Source organism: Saccostrea echinata, unplaced genomic scaffold, assembly GCF_033153115.1.
Source record: "Saccostrea echinata isolate AGI-Se365-2 ecotype Australia unplaced genomic scaffold, CSIRO_AGI_Sech_v1 ptg000009l, whole genome shotgun sequence".
In the NCBI taxonomy this organism is placed as follows: domain Eukaryota; kingdom Metazoa; phylum Mollusca; class Bivalvia; order Ostreida; family Ostreidae; genus Saccostrea; species Saccostrea echinata.
Window position 1 is genome coordinate 8276498 of NW_026889758.1, and position 11275 is coordinate 8287772.

General features: G+C 30.9%; 1 protein-coding gene across 1 annotated transcript; it reads right to left on the reverse strand.

The window, feature by feature from the left end:
• Window positions 1-206: 206 nt before the first annotated feature.
• Window positions 207-1330, reverse strand: LOC133181528 (uncharacterized). The gene is made up of 3 exons (XM_061316014.1): window positions 1246-1330; window positions 746-1075; window positions 207-630 (listed from the first exon to the last, which is right to left on the reverse strand). The coding sequence occupies exons 1-3, from the start codon at window positions 1328-1330 to the stop codon at window positions 230-232; spliced, it is 816 nt and encodes a 271-aa protein (XP_061171998.1). The 3' UTR covers window positions 207-229.
• Between the last annotated feature and the right edge of the window lie 9945 nt (window positions 1331-11275).

The following is an 11275-nucleotide window of genomic DNA, read 5'->3' on the forward strand; positions in this document are numbered from 1 at the left end:
ATCCATATATAGAACAAAGTCTTGTGTGACACAAAAGGACTCTTTTTTAAAATAAAAGTCTTTGAAAATACATACTTTACATTATTACATTCATATTTTCACAATGAGTTCTCTTGATGGATATACTTTTCTCGAAAAAGGTTCAACTATATGTACTTAAAAATCTGATCAAGTCAAAGTACTTTTTAAATTTTAACTTATGTTCATCAACACACAATGATGGTTAGGTTTATTCGGCTGTTTTGGTAATGAGAAACGGATGTGGACGGAATCTCTCACAATCCGGGCATTCCCAGCGAATTCCAACACGACACACTCCATAACCCCGTCGGTCACTTCCTCTGATCACGTTGTTGAAGGCCAAATAAAATGTGTTCGCTAAATCGTCGGGGTCCTGTCCATTGAGAGCAAAGAGGCATTTGTGACATGTCGTCATATCAAATCCTTGGTTGTTCTTGATCCTGACGTAATTGTTGGCGACAAAAATGGTGACTTTTGTAACACCTGGTGCCAACAGAATGTCTTTCCATGCTTTTTTCTCATTTTTACAATAATCTGATTTTATTTCCCAGGTGTTGGGATATAGTCCCATGAGCTCTGCATCGTGTTTAGTGTCACTCGCATCACCACCTATTTTGAGATAAATTCAACCATTAAAACATGACTTATAAATTTGTATATTCCAGAGTAAAAAAAGAAAAGAGAAAAAGGTACTGAAAATCCTAATATTTGTACACTAACTTACCCCATCCGTCATTGCTTGGACTGTCTCCAAAGTTGAACATAAAACCCCCGCGCTCTTTCCCCAGATACATATCTATTCTAAGCATGCGTCGTCCACACAACGGGAATTTGAAACAACCATCTTCTTGCCAATCCTGAACGCAGTTTGTCAGATTCTGGAAGTTAGCTCTGAGGTCAGCCATAACTCCACATTCCTCGATGTTTGACTGAGGTGTGAATACTGGCTGAGACACGCCCTCTGCTCCATCCCAGACTTTACCATTAGTTAGATCAAGGTACATACCATTACGACGTGGACAACATTGTTTACTAAATACACTTATCTGAGGGTCTGAAAGAAATCAGTTCTTTTAAGCTACGTTTTGTAAAAGCAGAGTGAGATAAGTTGAAGAGGAATTTTAACTTCGAAATGTACATTTGAGGTCAAATAAAGAATTCATTAAATAATGATTAAGAAATATTTGTAAAAATGTGAGAAAAAAAAATTAGGTTTTCTCTTACTCAGTTTGCGTTCTACATTTTCTGATTCTTGACCAAGGCAACTTGACACAATTGCAAACATTCCCAGTACAGCATACACCTTCATCTTTCGCCTTTATGATTTCCTGAGATCGAACACAAAATTTATAAATACTGTAAATTTTAAATGTTTTCAATATTACACTATATTGTCAAAAAACTAATATCATTATTTTATTTCTGAATAAAAAACACCACTTATCAAATGTTTGTAAAATTTATCAACTTTAAAATATCCTTTGCATTTATTTTTTGTTATAATAAAACATTAGTAACCTACCTTAATCTTTCTATCCACAGTATATGACTAGCTCCTGCAACTTTGTGCTGAATGTGGGCAAGTAAGTACCCTTATATAGTTTCAAAGATAATGTTTGTTTTGACAATTGAGATCATACCTACCGAGTATTAACCAATAAAAACTTTTTCCTTAAATCATTTCCGTGTTCGCATAGATATCATCTATAAAGGATATCAAGCAAAACTAACTTTAAAAATAACTGTCATAAATTTTAATATTTTTAAATCAACTTTTATATCTATTTCTTATAATTTATTTACAAAGAATATGATAAAATAACAAATATCAAAAGATATTTAGTCAAATAATTGCTTAAAGTTAGAACACCTTAAAAGGGCTTTTATTCCAGCTGTTTGTATGCGGTATTCCATGTAAATCAAGGATTGTTTTCACGTAGTTGATTATAAGGAAATAGTAGAAATAGAATTGAACAAAACTTTCAAAAGCTTTTTTAGCCGTTCCAGAACATGTTAACTTAGAACAATTTACATTTATGACCAAAAAATCATTTTCACGGCTTATATGTAGCTTCTAATGTCACTTTCTTCCACAAAAAGCAGTCTTTATTTCAAATCTTGTAGTACTTGTGGCCAAAAAATAGATAAAATTAGAAAATTTGTAATTGCAATCAATAATGTCATCCTAAATCTTATCTTTCGATATCCTTAGGAACTATGACACTTTTTAATTATGAATACAAAACTGAAGTTTCTGATTATTTTTACTGTGAAGTTTCATTAAGATTGTCCAAACCATCTGTGGAGAAAATTAGCTGAAACAACCGATATTATCAGGGGTGACAGAATGATGTGACTAAAATTCAATATTTTTGTAATTTGATCAAATGTTATCGTGTAATTTTTATAAAAATTATAATTTCATAAGACATTGAGGAAAAAAATGGAAAATGGAAATTATTTTGTCATTTACTGGTATTTTCTCCTTTGAAACTGCAGATGTCATACATTAGGACTTTTCTTTTAATACAAGTACGTACATTGTATAACTTATTCATTTACTGAGGGATAGTGAATAAAAAATAGGTTTTTTCATTTTTCTTAATCAACCCCAAAAGAGAAGCTTTTTTCCTACTCAATATCATAAGGATACAATAAAAACTTGGTTAAAAAGTTTTCTAAAAACATGTTTGTTAGTTTTTACATTGAATTGTTTAGGTGGCGTAGAAGATGACCATTCTCCTCTTTAAAAAAAATAGAAAGCATTTGAATATCACTAGAAATAAAAGATAAGATTTTATTTATTTCTTAATATACGAGTACTTTTCAGAGAGCAAGTTTAACTCTAAAAAATTACCTTACATAAAGCAAAATAATTTAAATCCTTAATTAATACTAAACCTTTTGTTTATCACTGTTTACGAAATAGTGAGAGGCAGCCAAGTGAATGATGGTTTTGTTAAAGGACAAAAGATCATCCGATATAATGGATTGCCATCTAACTGGACAATAAGGATGAGGAAGGATGTCCCAGTATACAGGATTATACAAAACAACACCCTCCTTAACTTGACCACAGTTTAATTGGATATATAAATATATATATATATCTTGTTATTTATTGTTTCTGTCTTAACTTGTTATTCTGGTATTGTTGTGGCAAAATCATTCCTACACTGAAAGATCTGAATAAAAGATAAAAGGATATATTTAAAAATTTGCAAATTTCAACCTTTTGAAAGTATATTTAATTGTTTCCAATATATAAAATGATAAAAATTCTGCGATATACGTATAAGATATGTCCTTCGCTTTCATCGTAATCAATTGTCTTATAATGTCAGGAATGTGGTTTCGCTCCAATTACCTGTTCGCGCCGAGTGGTTTCGCGCGAATTCCCTGTTTGCCCTGAATGGGTTCGCCCCGCGTGGTTCAATGTACTTGATGTTTACTCAAGCAAAAGCTGTTTTGATTAGCGGGGGGTTTAATATTAATTATGAGCACTTTAATTACATTCAATTATAACTTGCCGATCAATTATTTCCGACTTTACGACAGTCAGATGATACGAACTTTTTCTTTAAAAAATCTTGAACACAGGGGGAAAATAACCCCTTCTATGTTTAAATATGTTTAAAAAATATGTTTAGTTGAATCGTTTCAATTTTATTCAAAATATATCTCCATTGAAGAATTAATTGTCATAGCAAACTGCCAAAGTACAGAATAATTATTGTAATGTCTTACATTCTGTATATTGTTATTTAGAATTGCAGATTATGCATTTTTAGGTACAGTCGCAAATGTGTCAATTTCTGAATGACTAAATACATTGTTCATTGTTCAAATTGTTTTTATAATCATATTCTCACGCTTGAATTTTGCTGACTGACCATAAAGTCCTGTCTGCTGTTTATGTTAAAGTCAAAATCTGCTGCGTTTTGTTTATTTAACTTTGGAGGGCCTGCAGTTTGATATTTATTTTAATTATGAAACTATGCTGTTTCCTGTGTGGATTTACTATTTAGTCTGTATTTTCACTCACACAATTTATTCTTGTAAAAGACTCAGAAATGTACATGTCCAGACGTTATTAATCTCGGAGAAACTGTGGCCGATCACAATGTAAGTTTTACAAGTTTTCAGTTTATTGTTTTTAAAGCTGCAACTTTAAGGCTAATGTAAAGCGACATTAAATACCTCTGTGAAAGTTCATGTGTACTTTAGGAAGCAAATCTGTGTGTCTAGTTTGTCAGGAATGTAACTTGATCTTGTTCATTTAAACATTGTAACATTTGTATTTGTTTATTATAGCTTTTTACCACTCACACACCTACTGTATATCGTCACCTATTGTAAACAGCGACACCTGCGCATATTAGGATCCGCGCTTCTATGTGAACTGTTGGTCAGGTGGCAATAACAGTGAATAAAGTAACTGGACTTACTGTAATCCGTGATATAATCTTCATGTGTTCCCATATTCTCAATTACACTTTCCTAAATTTTATTTGCAAAAGCGATGTTAAATGATGTCGTTTATTTAAAAACACAGATTTATTTGCGGTCAGAATGTTCTGAATTTGATGAGCTTCAAATCCGACCAATCAAGAAGGAAAAAGAAAGATAAACCTGGCACTGGTCCCAAATAAATCTGAATAATTGTCAAAGTACACATGTACTTTCATCAAGACTTGGACATTGACAAAATGTTTTGTAAAGTATCACATACATGTACATACTGTAAGCATTAACATAATTTCATAATAAGGACAAACTAATTTCTAATAAAAATTTGCCTCAATGATTTCATAATTCACAATACATATATCACTTGTGTTCCGAACAGCACCTGGGGCTCGCAATATAAAGCTTGCTAAGATTTTGACTTAAGTAGGGTCATACGTATGTTTTAGGAACAATCTTAGGACCTGCCTAAGTACTACTTAAGTATGTCTTAAACCGTAGCATAAAACGAACTAAGCCAGGTCTTAGCTAAGTCGAACTTATATTCGAAATATTTCTTAGGAATCACCCTAGTTTTTCACTTTATTTACATACATAGCTATAGTTTTGAATTAAATATATATTAAATTTGACGTCCTCACTTACCGATTTAAGTAACTAAGATAACAGATTTCGTATTAAATATATAATTCTGTTAAAAATTATCGATGTCACAAAGTGGCAAAAGTTGTTCAATGTAAATGATCGAGTTTTGTTTATCACTCGAGACTGCAATGTTTTCCGTTTACCTTTTGTTGTTATTCTTTTGTTTTGAAAAATGTTCACTCGCCTAGTCATTGTCGCAGACCTGGCACGATAACCGAACTTCTATCTGTCTATTTACTTGAAATAAAACTCTGTTAAAGAAGAGGAAACCATTTTCCCCACGATGTATCAGCGAATGTCAGCAGGGAAAGACTGTAGACGCTTTATGATATTTAAACACCCGTTACTATTACTTATTTTCAATTTAATCAAAAATCGAAGAGAATTGATTTCAGAAGATACTTTTTCGTATGTCTTAATCTATAAACATATCTCTCCCTCTCTCTCTCTCTCTCTCTCTCTCTCTCTCTCTCTCTCTAGGAAGGTAGTATGCCCTGCATGCATGTCTGAATCCGCGTTTGTCGGTTTCATATTCAATCTAATTTACAAACACTCTTAGCATTCTAGTCATCATCTTCTAACTCACCAACAATTTCTTTGTCTCTAAAAGTGTATTTCATCTCACATTTTCACAGTGAACATAAAATTCCATGATTTTCTTTGTCCAAGTTACATATAGTAAGTAGTGTTTATAACCTCTTCGATTTTTTCAAAAGTATCCCCAAAAATATAATTTTTCATGGACATAATTATGCCATGTTGAGAGTGTTATTAGAATCAGTGATCAATAAATCTGTTTTCATTTAACCCCCCCACCCACCCACCCCCCCAAAAAAATCTCAAAATCACATACCAGCATTACGCAGCGATAAATTATTTCTTTAATGCATACTATGAATAGAAGAATGTTTTAACGTAGAGATTCAACATTTAATAGTTCTAAATTTGTGTATAAGATAGTTAAGACATACTTAAGTCACCTCCACCGGCCGCCTAAGTTTTGCTAAGATTGTCAAATCTTAGCACGCCTTCAGTTTCGGTCTTAGGTCTAAGACTGTACTTAAGTCCTACTTAAGCATGGCCTTAGACTTAAGTACCCTTTATGTTACGACCCCCTGGTCCAGTAGATGTATATATGTTGCAGACTGTTCGTGAAGAACTGCTTAAATATGCAATGCGGCGTATTTTAGAAAGTCAGTCATCGTAATATGTCTCAAAAAGCTTTACGATAAAAACTTTTTACTGTAACCTTTTTTAAAAAGGGGCATCCCAATTACATTTCAGGTAAAAATAAAATTTAAAAAAATGGGGGGGGGGACACTTGGAGACTTTGGAAAGGCGGTTCTGGACTTGGTTCAAACATGAATCAAGTATCAACTTTTGTTATGGTCAGGATTCTCTTTAAATCCCTATGTTAAGTTTGAAACCTTATTTAGAGTCTGCATTGGACAAAGCTTGAAGGGAAAAAGACAGACGGCAAAACGAAAATTTTGATCTGAAAATCTCACTTGAGACTTCGACTACTTCCGATTCCACCATTTTCTCACATTGTGTACTTGATATTTTGAGGTCTGAAAGCAGTAAAATACTATATTCACTTACAGTCACCCCCTCCCCTCCCCAAAATGAGCATTTATTTTTTTCTCTTAAGGACAGATGATAGAAACCTTTATTAAAAAAAAATCATGAAAATAACAACTAATGTCATGTTTATAGAAGTAAAACGAAGTTTAACCCATAGATTTTAGTTTTTCATTCAATGTTTCACAATAATGTGATTTAAAGTAACAAAAAGTACTATAGATTAATAACGATGGTTGTAGAGAGGTAGAATTTTGAACATCATAGCAAGATTACAATTTCTTAATATTTTATAAATTTAATATTCGCATTATTAACAACCAAAATAGCTCTAAAAATATACACCAATCCAGGCATTCATTTGTTTTTTAATTATATGTCCTTAAAAAAAAGAGAAATTCCAAGATTGTGTGCCGTCAAAGGGATGAAAAATGCAATTTTTCCAAATTTATATATATAAGTCAATTTCGGTGACGACAGAGAAGATGCATGTGTATTGATTGCTTATTGAAGGAAAACGATCACCCGGGAAAGAGGTTAGAGCGATCGGATTGGTCAATTAAGTATAATTATGTTACACATCAGAAAAAAATTTGATTCAACAATCTTTATAACGTCATTGTTGCAGACCGGTTAACCTGTGCCTAAAAATAATGTACTCCATTTTCGTTGCTCCAAAGTTATAAAAATTATGAAACAAAAATACTCAGGATTAAGAAACGTTTTGGTACATACGCTCAAACGTTTATTCACATTGTTTTGTATTTAAAAATCGATTTGCATTCAAATTCGTTATTGGAGGTTTTGCTTTCTTTCAGGAGACCTCTATACATTGTATACTGTCTTATTTCCAACACTGTTGAAATTTACTCAACTTCTAATCTCTTCAAATGTGCTTCTCATTTTAATTGGGTTAAGATAAATCATATGACTACTTTATTTTCACACATTTCCCCCACTTAAGTAAGCCATCATGATTTCTATTCATCAATATTTTAATGTCTAATTTGAACATTTTCCTTTGGGTAAATGCCTGCTACCCTTTGTTGAAAATGAAATTGATAACGCTCAGTATGTGCATTTTAATGCAAAGTCATTTTCTCAATGTCAAGAAACATTTTTATTCACGCATAGAATATCTTTAACAAGAAATTCATTATACAGTGTACTCCTCAATAATGAACATAGTGAAGATAACGAACAGTGACCGATCTAAAAAAAAATCCACAAACGACTCCAATTTGTGAACTGAGAATAATTCTTATGCTGAATATTCCTTTTTTATTGTTATTAAGGTGAGGGTGAGACTATTTTTTCTTTATCGTATACATTTTCTTTTTTGTTCATATTTAGAGTTTTTTATTATTATTATTATTTTTCTTTTTAAACATCGTGTTTGAATTCCATCATTTTAAGATAATATAAACTTGATTTATTCGCAAATAATTTTAACCGATATTAGAAAAACAAAAGTAGAAAATAAAGAATGAAAAACATTGCAAATTAGAAGTTTTTGTCGTTTACTCACGTTTTCAAATGTTATATGCTTAAAATACAGCTATTGTTTGCCAATGTACAAAATAATATAATTCAGCAATAAATGCAATATGATAAACGTCCTTTACTTTCATTGAAGTCGTAAGAGATACAATCTTAATGTTTCTATAATGCATTTGGGTGAATTCAAAAAAAATGACAAAACGCATATTTATCAACCCACACTAAAAATACATGCAATGAAAATAGATTTCTTTGTCTCAGCATATGTCTTTAGATAGTGTCTAAATACCTGCCAAATATCTTGTTGATATCTCAATTAACAAAAAAGTTATGCCCAAAAATGATGCTAAAATTGTCAGGAGTGCAACAACACCTTTTTGTGACATTTTGAAATTTCAATATTTTTTGGAGATCTGAGAAATAAAAAATAATGCTTCATGTTGAAAATAAAGACTTTCCTGATAATATTCAAAGTACTGAGCTTTAAATGTGGGCTGTCATAACTTTTGTTTACTCAAGTTGTGGTCATGGCTGATGTTTAAAAAAATGCTATACCATGTCAGGAGTGCAGCAGAAAAAATGTAGTGTTGCCAAAAAAACATCAATTGTAAAATTCTCATAGAAAATTAAGACAAAAAAGAATTTTGGAAGTGTAAAATAATAACTGATATACATTTTAAAACTTAAAAATGTTATATAAATCACAAGCAGCATTAATGAGAGTAAAGTATATGTGCATACCCAAAAATGTCAGGAGTGCAACATTTGATGTTTTGCTCCCAAGCATGAAAAAACTATTATCATTATATGATTTTCTGATTTTTATTTTGGAAAATAAAGACACTAAGAACATTTTTACCAAATAGATTTATCAATTACAGGATCTGTCTGTGCTTCAGATCCATATTTCTATGGTCAGGAGTGCAACACATTTTTTTAAAGATTCAAGTTGTGTGAAGAAAAGACTTCTATTCATGCTTAGAAGTATTCATTAATTAATAATGATCTTTTTGTATAATTTAATGCTAAATTATTGACAGTTTTATTATTAAAATCCTTCCTTTTTCAATTTTATCAATTCAGATGTGTTTTTATCTTTTTTGTGATTTTTTTAATGAACATTAAAAATAAACACACTAAATCATTGTCCTTAAATTCAAGTAATTCCTCCTCAACTTCACTGAAACAACAGAACAAGTTCTTATGTAATTTTCACTTCACAATTCTACTTTAAAGACCCCACTGCTTTTGGTCAGGAGTGCAACAAATATGTTAGAATTATAAATCATCCAATAAGAATAAAAATAAAGAAAAAATGATCAGTAGAATTTTTCTGGTGGGTTACTGTGTTTGTCCTCTAAAGGAAAATATGCTACAAAAATATATTTTATCTTCTAAAATACATTTAAGCTAGTTTTTTTGGTATAAAATAGGGTATAATTCCAGATAAAATGTGAATTTTAAATACTTTCATCTGTTTAATTATGAAGTATTGGACTATAAGTATTGCACAATTTCATTACCACTTGATGTTGCCAACACTTTATGAATTTTTGTGTTCTATGGTTTTAATTTTAAACTTTACTGCAGTCAGGAGTGCAACAAAACTGGTTCATAATTACCGATGCTTTTTAACTATCTTTACTAAAAAATAAGTTGAAAAAAAATGCTTGATACTATTTGTTGTTCAAAACACTATGTCTATCAACAAATTACAGAAATTTTACAGTCAATTCAGGGAATAGTTTTCATCATTTCACATATATTTTAAATACAATTTATATATATTACACTTTGCAAATAATCATGTTTTAAGGTCTTCAAAATATGAAAAACCTGCTGTAAACGATGAAAAATATCAACACGACAAATTGATTTACAAAGTAAGAATGGGTTATTGTGTGTTATAATTTTTAAAACAATGTTAAATAAAATACATATCAGATGTCAGGAGTGCAACACAATAATGTAACATAGGGTCACTTCAAAATCTAATATTTTTTGTAAGAGAACTCGTATATAACAATTCTTTTTTGGCCTAGATTTAAAGAATTGACTTGAACGGACAAAAAAGTGAACTTTGGGGGATTTTATTGCTTCATATTTTTTTCATATTAAAACTTTTCAAACCAGAATTGAAAAAATAATGTAAAATAACAATCAAAAAACCAATTTTTTGTCACATGTACAAGAGAAGATACTCATTCAATGTCTAGATTTAATCATCTATACCCCTTTTACCATTTTGAAGCATAAAAAAGTATAATTTCTTGTGATTATGTATTTTAGAAAGTCTTTCAAGGTGTAATGATATTTTCTTTTTTCAAAAGAAATTTTACTAATAAAAATTCTGAAACTTTTTAATCCAATTGTCTATTCCATTGCCACTTCAGGATTTTAAACTAGAATGCATTTGCAATATGATGATATAAGTGAAAAATATGTTATAAGTAGTTGAATTTTGCCAAAAAAATTCAGTTTGGTGGTCATTTTTTTTTTAATTCACCCATTTCTGACATTCTCACTATCACTTTCCTTCAGTTCGTTTAGAGAACGAAATAGACGGAGAATGTTTATCTTCAGACGCAGATTCAATTGAGGTGAAATTCTGGAAATGTTTTTAAAAGGCCCATAATTTGATAAGCTACCGCCCTAACCAATCAAAAAGGATAAAAGATACCACAGAGTCTGACACATCTGTTTCATATTTGGATATTTTACTTGAAAAAGACGTTAATGGTAATTTAACAACCAAGCTTTATGATAAACGTGATGACTTTAACTTTTCAATCGTCAACTTCCCTTACTTATGCAGCAATATACCTTCATCACCTGCATACGGGGTATATATCTCTCAGTTGATTCGATACGCAAGAGCATGCTCTACGTATGTACAATTTCTAAAACGAGGTAAATTATTGACAAATAAGTTGATGAAACAAGAATATCAGCTGTCTCGTTTAAAGTCATCATTTCGTAAGTTCTATGGTCGATACAATGACCTTGTCAGCAAATACAATTTATCATTGAGTCAAATGCTGACTGACGTTTTTCATACTAA

Bases quoted from the DNA above. Each gene is read 5' to 3' on its own strand.
- LOC133181528 (XM_061316014.1), bottom strand. From the start codon at position 1,330: ATGAAGGTGTATGCTGTACTGGGAATGTTTGCAATTGTGTCAAGTTGC. The intron at 1,076-1,245 runs GTAAGAGAAAAC...GATTTCTTTCAG, and splicing joins AAATGTAGAACGCAAACTGA to ACCCTCAGATAAGTGTATTT. The intron at 631-745 runs GTAAGTTAGTGT...ATCTCAAAATAG, and splicing joins TCCAAGCAATGACGGATGGG to GTGGTGATGCGAGTGACACT.